The 17461-nt window shown below is 52.4% G+C and overlaps 1 protein-coding gene across 2 annotated transcripts in view; it reads left to right on the plus strand.

Moving 5' to 3' along the window:
* The window catches only part of RFTN1 (raftlin, lipid raft linker 1), a 201176-nt gene extending 185149 nt beyond the window's left edge, over positions 1 to 16027 (plus strand). For both annotated transcript variants that reach the window (XM_077750905.1, XM_077750904.1), the window contains exons 8-10: positions 3361 to 3464; positions 5861 to 5942; positions 14684 to 16027. In XM_077750905.1, the coding sequence (XP_077607031.1) occupies positions 3361 to 3464; positions 5861 to 5942; positions 14684 to 15064 (567 nt within the window). In that variant the 3' untranslated portion in view covers positions 15065 to 16027. The remainder of the gene's footprint in view (positions 1 to 3360; positions 3465 to 5860; positions 5943 to 14683) is intronic.
* The last annotated feature ends 1434 nt before the right edge of the window (positions 16028 to 17461 follow it).

Consider the following 17461-nt stretch of genomic DNA (forward strand, 5'->3'; position numbering starts at 1 on the left):
TTTCCTTAGTTGATTTGCGACCACTGGAGAAATTATAGGGAACAAAGGAAAAAAGAGCCATAAATACAAATGAATTCCTTTTATACACGTTGAAAAACCACAGGACATGCTCCATTTTTTTTAGCACTCCAGGTGTGATGGGAGATTACGGAGCCACACAGGAGAGTGGAGAGTTAATTAAAATTTGTGCTCCTACTTCCAGAAAGAAATGTCTTTCCGTTTGATAAGCAGGCTGTCTTTGGAGTGCTGTTTGTGCTTTTCTGTCCTCACTGGAGTGTCACAGAAAAGCAGATCAAAGGGAGCCTCCATTCGGATGGGTTTTCTACCACCTTTCTGAGCTAATGGACTTGAAAGCCTCTTCCACCGACTGCATGGGGCTCGTGTCATATTCTAGAAATGCCGTCTTCGCACAGTATTGATAATATGCAAACAGGCTTTGATAGATGCTTACGAAAAATCACATTTAACATTAATTAAATCAAGACCATCCCAAATAGAGCGGGAGAGTCTGGCAGAGTGTGACACCTCACCCCCTACCATTTGTGTTTTACTTTTCAACTCACCACGTGACGGCCAGATATTAACACTTGAGATTGAACCGTCAGCTCTGTCAAGCGGGGTTATGTTTTGTTGTGTTTTCTCTTTTCCTTGCAGTCTTTATGCTTCTGCACCCTCTGGCTGACATCCTCTACCCTGAGGGGAAAAACTGTTTGGGAGAAATCCTGCTGTCTTCTCTCTTTAAGATAGCGACAAAATGAAATAAAACAGAGCGAAATAGAGGCTGCAGTGCGAGGCCTGTCTGAGCAGGTCAGGCAGGCTTCATCGGGGCTTTGTCCATTGTCTTCGGCTGCGCTGGGTGCCCGCGGAGAGAACCCTGCCGGCCGGGGCACAGTCACTAATAAAAGGACTCCATTCTGCCACTCAGGGCTTTGTGAGGCGCCAAAGCTTGTCCTGGTTGCCATGGCTACTGTCTGATTGTGGCGGGTTTGTCACAGTGCTTGATAAAGTGGGAAGGTTATTCTTGATAGGCCCAAGTAATCATAACCTCGCAAAGCTCGAGAGTGTGGATTTAACACTTTTTCCCTCCCCTCTTGAAATGGGAAATGCAGGGATGGGGGCGGGGTTGTCAGGATAAAGCAGCCACAGCAGGTGGTGAGGGCCCTGAAGGCAGGAGGGATGCAGCTAGCTGTGCCCAGAGGACTTGGCAGAAAGGGGTGTCACCGGGTCATCTGCCCTCCCTTGGCCTGGGTGGGGGCTTCAGAGAAGGGGTCAGAACGAGGTCCTTTCCTGACCGCCCCCATCAAGTGATTACACCTGTATTCCTCTCTCCTTTCCTCCCTTCCATCCTTCCCTTCTAGCTCCCCCTCCTTTATCAAGGCCCTTCCTTTCCTCCCCCTCCTTAGCCTCCCATCCTTCTATTCCCCTTCGTCCCTCCACTCTCCCCGTCCTTGCCCCAGATCCCTTACAAATCTGGTCCCTACAGAGCCCTCTACTTTCCCTTCTCCAGTGGAGAAGAATGGAGAAGGTTAGCTTGGAGGTAACAACTGATGGACTCGCCCATAGAATTGCAGAGCCTTCACTGTCATCAGAAGAGAAGTCATTGACTGCCCAGGCAGTCGTATCAGAACTACTGAGAAGGCTCTTTCAACCAGAGTCCAAGGTCCACCCCCAGGTTTCTGATCTAGTGGGTCTCGGCAGGGTCGCAAGACTGAATTTCTAACAAGTTCCCAGGTGAGGCCAATGTTGCTGGCTCAGGGACCACACTTTGAGAGCCACTGCCAGAGGCCAAGACTTACTTTTTACAGTTGAGGAAACAGGCTCCCAAAGGATAAAGTAGTTGCCAGCAGTTCAGGCAACTTGGTAGCCACGTTGGGTGCCCAGTGACAGGAATTTTAAAAGACATTTGAGGGGCGCCTGGGTGGCTCAGTCAGATACGCATCCAACTTCGGTTCAGGGCACGATCTTGCGGTTTGTGAGTTTGAGCTCTGCGTCAGGCTCTGTGCTGATGGCTCAGAGCCTGGAGCCTGCTTTGGATCCTCTCTGCCTTTCCCCACTTGTGCACATGTGCATTGCCTCTCTCCTGATCTCTCTCTCTCAGAAATAAACATTTTTAAAAACCTAACAGCCATTTGAAGAGGTAGGGCTCATCTGTCTTCCAGCCCCCTGGCCCAGAGCAGCCAGATGAGAGGTTCTGTTCCCAAAGGTCCTCCAGCAGGACAGCCACTCACCACCGATGGTGCCCTCTGAGCAGTGCCTCCCCCAAGGGAAGCCCACCTTCCTCGGTGCTCTAAGCCCAGTGTGGTCTTCTGTCGGATATGCTGGAGTTCTCCCCCAGGAATGCCCCTTCCCCAACTCCACCTGTCAACTATCTGCCCAGCCCTGGGGCCCCAGGAAGCCCACCTTGACCACGGCCGGTATCCTTCCTCTCCCACTGACCTTCGAAGCCTCATGGCCCTGCCTGCAGCCCATTCTGTATTTCCATTACTTGCGTGTTGGCACTGTTGCCTCTGCGGGACTGTGAACTCTAGCAGCAGGACTGTGCCCTCATTCACCTCTGTACCCCCCACTAGCGGGATGAATCCACACGGCTGCCTGTGTGGGAAAGAATCTGGACACACGTGTGAGGTGGTCCGAGGCCAACTACAAGAAGCTGACCTAACGGGGATGGGGAGTCCATGGTACTCACAGGGCAGGGGCGGGGCCGCCCCTCCAGGGTCAGTGAGGAGCCCTGAGGAAGACATCAGGCCTGCTGCCTTGAGAAAGCACAAGGGGGAACCCAGGGCAGTGGCCTCTAGTTAGGGCGCTCTCCTGTGGTGGCAGGACTGAGTTTTTAAATCGAAAGGTAAGTTCGCTCCCTCGGACACACACTTATCCCTTTATGGCAGGATGTGTAACAGGTGAAGCTTCCTGTGTGCGGGTGGGTGCATGGGCACGCGCGTGTGTGCGTGAGTGCTGCCACCGCCGTGGCTGAATGATGCTAACGACCCGATCATTAATGAAATGCTGTTTAACTCCCCATGACATGCTCTGAAATCACCCGTGCGCGTTGTCCTATGCCCTGAACACGGCTTTGAAGCAAGGTGACTGCGCTTCTCCACTGAAACTCACAGGAGGCTGTTTGTTCAGACAAGAATAAAACCAAATGGATGCATTAATCCTTCTGCTCCAGTTTCTTGTAGACCGAGTTGGGGCCCGGAAAGAAATCCCACGTTGGCATTTGGCTCTGAAATCTTTAAGCATCATGGGAGCGCGGCCTCCAGACTGCAGGCCACCGCCCCGCTTTGCTGCACTGCACCCCCTCAGCCACTCAGGGGCGAACGTGGGGCAGCGGCAGCCCTCACAGTGGCCTTTCTCCCCCAGGGTGTCGAGGTGCAGACAGACTACGTGCCCCTGCTGAACTCCCTGGCGGCCTATGGCTGGCAGCTCACCTGCGTGCTACCTACTCCTGTCGTCAAGACAACCAGGTAACAATAGTAGTCATCGTGATTATTATTATCATGATCATTATCATTACTCGACGCTTCCTCCGTGCTTTACACTGTTCCCAGTAAGTGCTTTGTGCACATAACTTATTTAATCCCGTGACAAGCCTGTGAGGCTGCTGTGGTCACTCAGACTCTCTGGCTGGGAAGAGACAGAACCAAGATTTCAGATTTTTAACCGCCACCCCACAGAGCGCTCTCCTGCACCCCTCTTTCCACATGGGGAGCCTTGCCCAGTGAATCATTACTGCCAGGCACGTCAAAGATGAGCCCCTGGGTTGAAGGGGCCCAAGGAATTCAGATGCAAAAGAAATTGAGCCCCTACTATGTGCTCTGTGCTGGCTTGAATAGGTACCTTGCGTGTCAAATTTCATTTAGTCCCCAGAAAACACATAGAAGGTGGAATCTTTTTATTAAACCCATTTTACAGCTGGGGAAAGCATGGCCAGGGAGGTTGAAGGCCTCAGCCAAGATCACAGCCCTGGGCCCTGGTCAGTAGTCCCACAAAGAGGATGTGAAGACCTGTAGTCTTGACCCTTGCTTGTGGCGGTCCTTACAGTTTCACGTTTAGGGACATTTGTCTACCTGAGCCTGGCCCACCGTCCCCTCAGCTAATGGGCTTGTCCCCGTCGTACCACCCTGAAAGGCCTTCCATCTTTATTTTGGGTGTATCTAAACTAATCCTTCTAACTATCCTGTGGGATTATAAGCATAGATAGGATTCCCATTTTACAGATGGGGAAAACTGAGGCTTGGAGAGGCTCTGTCACATCCCTAAGGCCGCACAGCCAGTAAGTGGTAGAACCTGGGACTAGCACCTCAGTCTGCAGAGTCGGGCACTCATCCTAGGCCAGACAGCCCCTTTGCTGACCTGTAGGGATGCCCCCTCCCATGGTCCTCAGTGTCCCACCTTCCCCGAGTCCTGCCACATGCTCACAGGGTGATGGCCAGCGTGAGGCAAGGCTGGCAATCTGGGGGGACAGCAGGGCGGTGTAACCGAAGGGTGAGAATGATGGTGATGATCAGTGCTTCCAGGTCCCTCCATGAGCCCATCTTGGCTCTCATCACGTCTCCCTCTTGAAACTGGCACACAGTGGGGCACTGCCCACTGTGGGGGACTAGTCTGCAGCACCTCTGGGCCACTGGGAGCCTCCATGCTGCTTCACAGCCAAGACTCCTGTGGGTTTCGGGTGATGCAGAGGGGTGGAAAGAACAAACACTTGAACCCAAGTTGTGAGCCTGCCACTCGGGAACTGCCCATCTTGGTCAAGTCCCAGAGCTGCCCTGAATCCATTTCTTTGTCTGTGAGATGGAAGAATGCCTGCCCCACAACCCGTTCCGGAGGGCGAGGGTCACGATGAGAATGGCTTTGCATGTGGAGGTCTCTAAACCGCAAGGGTGCAGACAGGTGTCTGTCTCCATGTCAGATCTCACAGCTGCTCAACAACTCCCCCCAGTCGTCTGCTTCCCTGCACCATACATGCCTCCTCGGGGCGGAGTGGGGGGCACGTGGAACCAGCCAGGTTTGAGCTAGAATCCTCGCTGTGGGGTCCCGCTCCTTAGAGCTCTGTGCTGAGACTTAAATGAGCCATGATGCGTGACACCATCCGGCCCAGCCCCAGCACAAAGTACTTTCCTTTTCTCCCTCCTTTCCCTCTGACATTCCATGCAGTGATGCTCACCATGGCCGAGAAAGCATTTGCAAATAGAGATCCAAGAAAGTGCTCAGAAGGCAGAGGCAGGGGTGAGCACCGTGATCTCCACAGATATGTCTACCATCCTTAGAGGCAGCTCTGGGGTCCAAGAGGAACGCACACTCTCCCTGCCATAAAAATGAGCAGTGCTCCTGAGCACCCTCACCTGTGCCGGCCTGGGGCCAGGAGGGGTGAATCAGGCGAGAGGCCCTACCCTCTGCCCAATCAGGCTGTACACCGGCCATTTCTGTAGAGGCTGCCGGGCAGGCAGAGCTCCCCACCCACCCCGGGCCAATCTGACCTCTTTGTGGCTCATTACCAAAGATAGATTTGGAAGAGGCTTCCCACCTCTTGAGATTCACTGAAGAAGCCAGTTCATCATCATTTGGCCAAGATGCCAGCTGTTCTTCCACACTGAGGGAAGCGGGGTTTCCAGCTATGAAGCTGACTTGGCAGGGATGCCCACCAATCTTTTGTTGAGCCTCTGGCATAGCCCTCTGGAAGCAAGAGGGGGCGGCCTGGGCGGGGGTGCCGCTTCTTCATTTCTGACCTCTCATTGTCTGGTGGCAGCTTTCCTTTCTGTGGGTGGTCAGCCTTAACAAAGGGATAAAACATCTGTGAGGTGTGGGGACCCCCCCCCCCGCCAGGTGTAACCACTCGTTTTCGGCTCTGCGTGTGTTACAGGGAGGGGAATGTATCCACCAAGCAGATTGTCTTTCTTCAGAGACCGTGTCTACCTCAGAAAATCAAGAAGAAGGAATCAAAGGTAAGTGACCTTGACCGCCTTCCTCAGGTGCATTTCCTATAGCAGTTGAGCGCGTGGCCAGCTCCAACCTTCAGGGGCCCTCAGGGGAACACCTGAGCCCTGTGGCGAACTGAATCGCTCCAAGGCTGCCAGCACCGGACAGAGGCACTGGAGCGTCTTGCTGGCCAGTCTCCTGCGGTCAGGCTGGACACTGGAGTAGAATAAATCTGCTAGACACTCACGTAGGCCAGGCGGTCCCAGTAAACTAAAAATAGGGACATGAAGTCAGCTGCCATGTGACCAGGGGGAGGGATGGCTTGAGTTCCTGCCCAGCTTCTCTGAATCTTAATCTCCTTGCAAGCTCTGGGTGCAGCCTGTTGGGTCCCTCGGGACACCAGAAGTTTGGTGATTTGGGCAGAGAGACCCTGCCAGGGCTCCTTCTTGGCATGTCCCGACCCGAGGGCCTCTTGGGGACAGTGGCTGGTGTGGACGGAGGCCAGCCACAGTCCGTGGCAGTGGACCCTCGGGCCAGGCTCTCTGGGGGACGGCCAGGGGCCTTTCTCCCCTCACTGGATGTCACATGAACCAGCCTGGAAACACAGTCGTGTGGAGAGACTGGCTGCTCTTAGAAATGTTCCCATGTTTCCAGAAGTCAAACCCAAGTCTTTCCCTTGTGTCTCACAATCCCGATGCCTCCCGCTCCCACACTTTGCACACTTTCTCCCATGGCTGTTTCGAGATGAGTGAGTCAGGGAACTTGCCAAAGCCCAAGTCAGATGTCGCCTGAAGCCAGCTTAAGCCGCCTTTAATGGCCAAGGCAGCGTTCTCCGGCAGAGCCTGTGGACCTGCTCCGCTCCTCACGCTTGGCACCATCCCCTGCCCTCGGCACCCCCCCCACCCCCNACAGGAGCAGCAAGCAATGAGCAGACTGAGCAGCCCCTCACCAGCCAGCAAACCCGGCGGGCGGGCAGGAAGGCCCTGGGAGGAACGCCAAGGAAATGGCGACCTGAAGCCAGATGGTGTAGAATGCAGAGGAAGGTCTCTGTCTTGGCTCCAAGATGCTAATGTGACAGGTGACGGCAGCCGGGGACCAGAAGGCGACTGCTGAAGCCACCATTAACCACCAGGAGCAGTCAGCCACCGGCCGCTGTCAGCTGCAGCTTTGCCCCAGGCTCCTGGGGACCGCGTGCATTCACAGTGACAGCAGCAGCAGCCCAGGCGAGGTCTCCGCCAAACACCAAAACACGCCAGCTCTGCCCTGAGGTTGTGCTGCCTTTTCCTGCCGACTCTTCCTGGTTGGGATGCGGGCGGATCCCAAAGGAGAGACGCATGGTTTGATTTTGGTACAAGGGCTGTGAGGCTCCCAGAGGGCGACAGGCAGGAGGTTTTAGAGGTAGAGTTTGAAAGCTGCTGTGAGAAGGTGGAGCGCTTCCCGCAGCAGAGTCCAGAGGATGAAGTTGTCTATTTTGCGGTCAGGAGAAACTTCAGTCCCCATCAGCGGTACTGGCCTGGGAGGCTCCTTTCTCATTTGAAGGACTTATTTATCACCCTGGCCACTCGTAGGGTTGGGTTGCGTCCAGCACTTGTTTTCTGTGTGACCTGGAAAGGTCGCCCCACTCACTGGCGGAGCCCCAGAGCGGGGACTTTACAGTCTGATGGCTTGTCCCCTCTCACTATCCCAGCCATTCGCTCCGCGGCTGACTCAGGTTGGCGTCCTGCCCCCCCTGAGGTCTGGGTGCCCCCGTGTTCATGGCAGTAGCCATCGAGTCTTCACCTGAGCCCTCGCAGGACTGACGCTGTTGGCTACCGTCTGCCTCTTGAAGCACCTTTTTTTCTCTTGGCTTTGACCCCACACGGTCCTGGTTTTCCACCAGGTGGTTCAGACCCAGCCCCATTTCTCTTTCTCTCTGATCTCTTCCTTAGAAAATCTCCTTCATCCCTAGAGTGAGAAATCGCATTCTGCACCTCCGGGTGGAGGACTCCTATACTTGCATTTTCAGGACTCGCTTCTGCCTGAGACCCAGCGCCATGAGCCCTGTCACTACTCGGCATCTCAGAGAGACTTGTGACCTGCCCATCCCCCTACCCCTGTCTAGAACAAGGGCACCACCGCCATCCGGAGGTACCCATCTGCCGAGGGCACATCCTTGACTCCCGTCTCCTTGCTGCCATGGTCACTTCATCCCTAAGACATGTCTGTTTTAGGTCCTAGAAACTTGAATCCCTCCCCTTCTCTCTGCCATGACAGGCCTCAAGAACTCTAAGCCTCTGGTAACAGGTCTCCCCTTCAAATATGTTCTCCACCAGGAGCCAAAGTGATCTTTAAGAAAGCATATTGCAGGGGACCCAGAGGGCTCAGTCACTTGAGCGTCTGACTCTTGATCTGGCTCAGGTCATGATCTCACAGTCCTGAGCTCGAGCCCCTGCGTCGGGCTCCACATTGACAGCACAGAGCCTGCTTGAGATTCTCTCTCTCTCTCTCTGCCCCTCCCCTGCTTGCTCTCTCAATCAATCAATAAAAAGAAATGAGCATATTGAATCATGTCACCCCACTGCTTATAGCTTTGTGTGATTCTTAAGATAAAGGTGGCAATCAGCAGTGGGATAGCCACAGGACCATGTGTGACCTGGCCCTTCTTATTTCTTCTGCCATCACCCTCATTTTCTGCAGCCTTCATGCTCTTCTGCATCCCTTCCTGCCACAGGACCTTTGCTTTGACTATTCCCTCTACTTCAGATACTCTCTTCCTTTGTATTCTGTCCCCTTTGTAATACATTGGGAAGAACCACATTCCTCTCTTTCAGAACTCTTCTTTTGGTCTCAAATTATTTGTAATCATTAGTTTATCCTCTGCTGGTAGAGTCAGACATTAACTCTATGAGAGCAAAGTCCTATTTCCTGACTTTTCTATGCCCAGCACTTGGCTTTTAGTCGGTACTCAACAGATACTTGTTGAACCAATAAATGAGTAATGAAACGTCTGAGCCCAGGACATTCGTATTATGTATGGACTGAAATAGAAGAAAAGGGACTGTAAGGTTGGCGCAGCAAGGACACCGCACACTGAGTCCTCTTTTAATCAGCAAAGTGGAGAAAATTCTCCAATCAAGTCTTTTTCAGCATTTGAACGAAACCTCTGTGTGTGTGTATGTGTGTGTGTGTGTGTGTGTGAGTGTGGCTTTCAAAGGAAATAATTAAACTCCTTCCAAGGTAATAGGTGGTTCCCGCCACACCAGAGTCTTCCTTCAGCTACCGCTCCTTGAAGTGGAGGCGGATAACGGACAGTTTTTAAAATGTGCGAATTAAATCCATTAGCCCTTGCCGCTCGGAGCCTTGGACACCCTGCTATCGAGTGAGGCGGTTTTTTTCCCTTCTGCAGTTATTTCTGACATGGCCGCTCACTGGACTCCTTCTTGGTGTGGGCATCGGCGGCCCACCCGAGTGCCACAGCCACGCGGCCTTGGGAAGCCTGCTTACCTGGTTCAGAGGCTCTCCCGCCACTGCCCGAGGCACGGAATCCATCCTCCTGGCTGGGCCGCCTGCCTTTACGCATCTGCATGTTACACACCTGCCCTCAGGTCCTCAACCCCAGAAGCTGTCACTGTCCCGGGGTGGCCCTGTCCCTACTTCTCTTCTTGCTTTCTGAGACGTTGCCTTTTTGAGCCTTGGGAACTAGAACAAGTTGTTTGTTAAAGCCTGAGATTGTTCTCAGCTTATAGGAGGAGGAGAAGCTCAGTTAGGAAGGGAGCAGGGATGAAGGTGGGAAGACAAGGAAGCCCCTCCCCAGGGGGCAGAGCTGGGGCTGTTTCTCTGTAGCTCCGTGCTTCCCACGGTGTGGCCCGTGGACTAGCACTGTCAGCCTTACCTGGAAGTCTGTTAACATTGCAAAGCCTCCCTCCCGTCTCCAGGTTGCACTGAATCCCAGACACGCTGGGATCGGGTGGGATCAGCTGGGTTTCAGGGCCCTTCCGGATGATTCTGACGCCCACTTAAGTCTGAGGGCCAGTGTCTTAGGGGAGTAGTTTAGGGTCCTTTCTTGGCTCACCTGTGGGCTGCGATTCAATTTTTGTCATTATTGATTTTTTTTTTTTTTAAATAGGCCTGTCAGTGTAGACCTTTTTTTAAATAAGTCAAAACAAAGTATCTTTAATGGCAGTTCCATCTGACTTCCATTAGCTAACCACTCGGCCTAATGAGTCAAGTGCCTGCCCCCGCAGATGCATCTTCATATCACGTAGTCTGAAAGCTGAGGCATTTAAGCGTCGGGCTGAACCATTCCAAAGGTACACGGCCTCTCGCTTTGTTTCCTCTCCTCCCTGGCCTCTCGGGCAAGAGCCTAGAGCCTTTCATCCACCAAGAATGAGAAGCTGGAAGGGCAGCGTGGAGCCAGAGACATCTGTGTTTGAATTCCAGCTCTGTTCTTTTCTAGCTGTGTGACTTGGGGCAAGTTACCCAACCTCTCTGAACCTCTGTGCACCCCTCTATAAAACAGTGCTGACAGTGATTAGTGAGAGTAGTGCTTCGGAGATTCAGGGAAATGGGAACCTAGCCACAGTGTGAGGCGCACAGGAGGCACCTCGGTGTGTGCTTACGCTCTCCTCAGCAGGTACCTTGCGGACAGTCTGCCCTCACAGCCTGGTACATTTCGCTTTCAGATGATACAGACCCTGAGTTTCGGCCCCTGCTCCTTCCCTGCTTCATGAGAATGCCCACACAAAGGACAGAAGGACAAGGGAAGAGTTGAGTCAGGGCCTCCTTGGTACTTGTCTGCAGCACCCGTGATAGCTGTGGAGGGGGGCATAGGGAACAAGTGATGTCACCACAGCCCATCTGAGGACACAGAAAACAGGGTAGTCCTAGAAGGCATTTGGCCGGACAGATTTCCCTGTGATGACTAAGGACAGAGAGTTCCCACCAGCTCAGTGCTGACGGCACCAAATCCTCTGTCCAGCAGCCCCGGCTGGTTCCCGGCGAAAGCGGCGGGTATGTTCTCCTGGTGGATTATAGCAAATCAACAAAATGTGATCTTCTCCAGGAAACTAGATGTGGCTGGGCTTCCAGAGGATGCACGAAAGTTCTGTTTAGTTAGCAAGAGCAGCCCCTGAGACAATGGCTGGGTTTGCATTAGAGGACAAGAGTCGAGGCTAGAATGTGGCACAGGTAGAATCGTCCAGGGCTGAGCACTGCTCAACTGCAGAGGGGGCTCTTGGCATCCACTGCAGCGTGGGTGGCCCCCAGAGGTGCAGCACAGCCTTGGGGGTTGGGGTTGGGGGGTGGACACCTATTTTAGAGATGAGGAATTTGAGATTTGGAGGGATCGAAAACTTGTCCAAGGACAGACAGCTCATGAGCGCCAGAACGGATATGAGACAGGGGATCTGGGCCACCATGCTATCATGCTTTGACATTTTAGTATTTAGAGCCTTTCAGCGGAAGTAATCTCACCACTTTATTGGCAAAAGTAAAGCTTCCTCTGACTTCCCTGTTAGCTGGCTACCTCTCAAAGTACTGTATATAGGCAGGCTTAACTGGCCTTTTTCTAAAAACATGCAAAATGCAGAGGCTCTGATAATTTGGGGACATCGATTTTTTTTAAAAAGGCCCTTCTGTTTGGATTGGAAATAAACATAGTGGCGGCTGCCNGTGGCTGTTGGGGGCGGCAGCCGTGGTGCTGAGGTCAGTCAGCCTCCTGTCCTGGTGGGTGTGAGGTTTGAGATGCCTGCGTGGCGGTCTCTGCCAAAGTGGGCACCGCTGGGGCAGGGGTCCGAGGCGTCACGGCGCCTACACAGGGACTCTGTTGTTGGAGCTCATGGCTTGGGTGCAGGAAGCTCAAACCGTCCCGGAGGGCAGTCTGTCAAGTGTAATACGAGAGAACCCCCAAACAGGAGTTTCCCAGAGGGAAACCCACCCAACACCATAGGGGAACTCATTTGGGGACCTAGGGGGGCAGGGAGGGTGGAGGAGGACAGGATAAATGTTAAAGCCTAACCTCGACATGTACTGCATTCTTTTTTCTCTACTTTGATGAAATCCTCACATTTACCAGTGTTGTCCAGACTCTTAAATCTGAGAACCTCCATGTGTTGGATCTGAGAACGCCGCGAGTAGGCGGATATTTTGAGGACAAAGGGCTCCACCACTGAAAAATGCACAGAGGTGGCAGATTAAAAAAAAAAAACAATTCCCGTAGCACACATTTGGTTTTTCCTAGCAAAGCACTAAGTTGTTTACAACGACGTGGAGAAGCCTTAAGAAATCGTTTTCCACTGATGGCGCCTGCGCATTCCTGGGCTCCCCTGCCAGCCCAGCAAGGAAGAGTCAGCAGTGCAGCTCCTTTACTTTTCTATCGCAGAGTGCCTGACCCTTAACTCCCTCTTGGGTGATACCACGTGGTGCAGCTGAAGTGGAAGGCGACGACCATTGTGGAAACTTAAACCAAAATTCACCCTATGGCACTGTCATCACAGAGCTGTGTCTGCCTCAGATAAGTCCCATGATGCTCTTCTTCCTGGCGAGACCACTTCGTCCCGCGGGGGTCCTGACTCTAGGGCTTCTCTCTCATCCTTTGTGTCTTTCACCACTGGGCTTGGTACATCCTGAAGATGTTGTGGCTGTCACCCTCCTGAGTGTTTACCGCCCACAGCTCTCTGGCATCTGACTCTGTGAGCACTGGGGTCGCAGGCCCCTCGGAGTGGACTGGCCGCCCCTCTGAGGTGGGGGCCATCCTGGGCACAGTGACCCCTCAGGATGGCAGAGATCACCCCGTATGTTTGGGGTGTTGAAGGAGGCTGCAGTCTCTGCTGGGTTGTTTGCGCACAGAACACATTCCTCTTTCGTAACCACAGTGACCCAAGTATTCTCTTTCACACCCTTCATATTTCTGTCTGCTCAAGCTCATTTGCCCAGATTTATTCCAAGTGCACAGGCTCTCAAACTGGCTTCCTCTGGGGCAGTTCATGTAGTCAGCAGACTCAGCAGGACTTTGAAATTTTTCCCTTGTTTCCTTCCTTAGTCTCTCTGGAAAGCAACCAGAAATAAGGTCTAGATGCACCAGTGCCTCCTCACAAAGCTCAAGCTAGGTTTTGACTCTGGAATTACAGGAATAATTCGGCTTGCCTGGGCTCCATCATCCTTCCATCCATTCACCCCACAGATAGATTTTGAGTGCCGACTCCATGCTGTATCCCACGGATACAGGTGTAAATATGACACATGGCACCCTTGACTTGATGGAATTGACTTCTGGCATCCGTCATGGTGTAGCATATCTGGTATGTTATACATCAGGCGTGTGCTAAGATAATTACATGGACTGTCGTGGTGCTACGATGCATTACATGGACTGAATCCACATTGGTACCCTTTAAGGCAGGGGTTGGCAAACTGAGGCATGGCCCCTGGGCCAAATGCGGCCCACCACCTGTTTTTGTGGATAAAGTTTTATTGGAATACAGTCACACACACATTCATTACATATCAACTGTGACTGCTTTTATGATACAGCAGTGGAGTCAAATGGTTGTAACAGAGGCCATATGGCCTGCAAAGCCTAGAATATTTATTATCTGACTTTCACAGAAAGTTTCCAATGTTGTTTTTACAGAAAGTCGAGTTAAGTAATGTTGACTTACGTTAGAGTTACTGTCCCATTTTATAGATGAGAACACGAGGCCACTGAGTGAGAAATCAGGCTGGTGAGCGGCAAAGACTCTTCGTGAAGTCCCCTGCCACATCTTCCCCATGACCCATTCTTGTCCAGCTCTATTACCGTCTGCGCAGCCTTGTCCTCTCTGAGACTCTGTTGACCTCCCTGTCACATGGGGAAATGCTTCATTGCAGGTCAGGCTCCCCAGGAGCCTTTCTTTGATAGATTTGGGTGGGGGAGTGCCCTGGGGAACACCTATGGGGAAAGGAGGGCACAGGAATGGGGAGGGGGGAAGATGGGCCGTGATGCAGTCACAGCAGTGGCTTTATTAGCCAACTCCCGGGGAGCCCTGGAGCTGGGATGGCCTTTTGGAGTTGTTCAGAGCTGAGACAGGAGGATGGGGCACGCCGGGCCCATGTTCTCTGTGCTCTTCTAACTCAGGGGATCTGGTGAGAATGTGGGCCCAGCGCTCGGTAACCCACAGCCTGCTCAGAAGGGAGGCAAGTAGCCAACACCATGGAGGGGCAGGCCCCATGTGTCTTCTCCCGTTCTGCTTCCCCAAATAATAGGACTTCGGGACCTCCTTTCCCAGAGCCAATTTGAAAGACATACCCCCTCATCTCCAGTGTCCCCTGAAATCCACATCTAAAATACAGTGCATGGGGCTAGCTGGGTGGCTCAGTCGGTTGAGCGTCTGACTCTTGATGTCGGCTCAGGTCATGATCTCACAGTTCATGGGTTCAAGCCCCGCATCAGACTCTGTGCCAACAGCACACAGAACCTGCTTGGAATTCTGTGTCTCCCTCTCTCTGCTCCTCCCTGTGCACATGCTCACTCGCTCTCTCTCTCAAAAATAAATAAGTAAATTTAAAAAATAAACATTTAAAAATAAAAAATAAAATACACTGCATGGAAGACGTCAAGCAGGCTCTCATGGTGGGCATGATGTGTGTGGACCATGATTCAGGTTTGCTGCTGTTAACGCTCTGCTCCAGTAATACTGGGAATCGCGTCTTGCTCCGACAGGCGACGGGTGCGAGTGCAGGCAGGCAATCAGGCGAGGTGCTAGGTTCATGAAGACTGCATTTATTTATCCCCACCCTCTCTCATTTCTAGTTCCAGTGGCGATTTTCCCGAGAAGACATGCACAACAGGCAGATGAGGAAATCCAAAGGTAAAATCAGCGCCAGAGACCAGCGACAAGCGGAAGAAAATGAGAAGAATTTAGAAGACCAGTTTTGCAAAGCCGGAGACGTGGGGAACTGTGTGCTGGGCCTGCATCCGGAGGACGAGGCCTCCGAGGAGCTGAAGGCGCCCATCCAGGAGATCACAGAAGGAAAGCTCGGTGTGGAGGGCGGGGCTGTGCAAAACGGTCCCTCGGGCAATTGCAGGGCCCCGGAGGGGGGTTGCGCTGGGCACTCCCATCCGGGAGAGGATGCCTGGGAGGGAGGCGCCGAGGAAGTGGCTGCAGAGCCCGAGACAGTGGGGGACAACTGAGTCCTGAGCAGGTGGTGTTTCACGCCTGCTGCGCTGGCAAAGCGGGGGCAGCGTGCCGGCCTCTCGATGGGGGGCCGGTTTGCCCCAGTGTCACGTGTTACCCTTCGGCTTGGCTTGACCTCTTCTTGTGAGCTCACCCAGGCCCTCCGAGGGTGGGTCCCTGACAGTGTTGGTCTCTGCATACCCATTAGAAATGTGTCCTAATGCCCCAGTGTTAGAGTGCAAGAGGTCAGGTTATTTCTTCATCTGTTTCCCCGTCCCATGGCAGAGACTGGCCCATCCAGTGCCTGTCTCCACCCCCCAGGCTCCCCAGGGAGCATTTGAATCAAGTCCACCCGTGGACCTCCCTGGCTACAAACCAAGGCTGTTTGCCGTTCGTTCCCACAGCCTGCCGGGGCATTGTCCATCCTGTGCTTCCTCTGCAGCTACCTGGTGACGTAACACCCCCTGGAGGCCCATCAGGTGCCCGTCTCCATCTAAACCCCACACACCCTGCTGCTCTGACAAAGAAAATGACAGTGGGGCGGGGAGGTGCCCACCTCCTGGCTTTTCTTGATGTGTTCTCATAGATACTGGTAATCTGGAAATGAAGAGGTAATTCTGTGTGTACACCTGCTCTTGCAGAATTTCCAAGAAAGTATTCTGTATTAGTATTAATGCCAAAAAAATTTTTTAAAGATTTTGTACTCAGCACATTATATGAACACACGCTCCTTCTTTCAGGGCCACCCGACTGGTTGGGAGCTCTTGTTACGTGCTATTGTAATCAGTGTATCATTGGCCAAGTTGTCTCCATGTATGCTGTCATGTGTTTATATTGTCCAGAAAGTACTGTTAAGGCTTTAAGTAGATGCAACTGGTGAACCGTGGAGAGAGAATGCCGATTTTCTTGACCCAAACAACAGCCTTTCTCTTTTCTTGTTTAGTTACTTAAAGCAATAAATCATATATGAGTTTAGTGCATTGTGAGTATTGGATATTGTGTCCTAGCCTAATGTCCCAAGGACGCGACTCCACAGTGCCCGTACACTCTGTAGAAGTTTCTGACTCCTGGCAGCAGGGTAATTTGGGAGAAGAAAATGAAGTTCCTATGGAAAACAGCAGACAGAGCCAGGTAGACACACGGTGGCTTCCTGTCATTTGTAGGAAGAAGATGGAAAGTGGGATCCAGGTGTCACCAGGTAAGGCAGGGCACAGCCACTTCCCACTACCCGGGGTGGTAGAAACACATAATTTTAAAAGCCCTACATCGGCTTCTATGCATGTTTCCAGACCTTTAAGTAAATTATTTCATGAAGCAATTCTCTTCCTTGTTTGCAAGTTTGCTAAAATACACGTTTGTACTATATTTTATAGGGCAGCATTGAAAACCCAGTACAGCCACATTGTACAGTTTTTTTTTTTAATAAAGTTTATTTATTTTGAGAGAGAGACAACACAACTTGGGGAGGGACAGAGAGCAAGGGGGAGAGAGGGAATCCCAAGCAGGTGCCGCACCACCAGCGCAGAGCCTGACACAGGGCTCGAACCCACAAAACTGAGATCGTGGCCTGAGCCGAAACCAAGAGGAGTCTGATGGTTAACCGACTGAGTCATCCCGACGCCCCAGTTGTTTTCCTCTTGGTTTTTGAACAAACTGCTACCACCAAGCCCCAGAGCTTCCCTAAAAAGGCTGAAGGCTCTGTTCGCACTGATTTTAAAAATTATCTCTTAGCTTATATCTTCAAAGATCATGGCTTTTTAAAAATACGGTAGTTAGCAGAGACCGGGACAAAAACGATGGCCATCTTGACAACTTTGGGAAGCACTTGGTCCCAGCCCGCACCCCTTCAGGGGGATGACCTGTATCACTCAGCAGTAGGTACATTTTTCAATAATTAGGTGACATAGACACTGGCTCTGTGTGTTTTGGGGAAAACAAAGGTGACTGTAGCTAATTTGAATTCCTCAGGGGGGCTGGCCCTAGCGCCAGGCTAACAAGTAATTCCTGGATGTCTCTGTCTTTTCCAGCTTCTCCACACTCCTGCTGACATCTGGCAAAATATTAGTCTACCTGAGGCGGTTCTCACCTTGGCTGACTGGAGGAGCTTTACAAACTCCTGATACCTGGGTCCCGCCGGAGACTGGAGTGGCCACCCTAGGCAGTGGCCTTCGTTCCCGGTTTGTAACCCCCCTGGGGATTCTAGGGTGCAGCCAAGGGCAAGAGCCACTGGCCACAGGATTGTGAGCTGAATCACAGCCTGTTCCTTGTGAAATGAAATGCTTTTTTTTTTTTTAATTTATTTCTAGGAGAGAGAGAGAGAGACAGCGTGAGCAGGGGAGGGTCAGAGAGAAAGGGAGTCACAGACTGAAACAGGCTGCAGGCTCTGAGCTGGCAGTCAGCACAGAGCCCGACGC

The sequence above is a fragment of the Crocuta crocuta genome, unplaced genomic scaffold, assembly GCF_008692635.1.
Source record: "Crocuta crocuta isolate KB4526 unplaced genomic scaffold, BGI_CrCroc_1.0 scaffold279, whole genome shotgun sequence".
Classification (NCBI taxonomy): domain Eukaryota; kingdom Metazoa; phylum Chordata; class Mammalia; order Carnivora; family Hyaenidae; genus Crocuta; species Crocuta crocuta.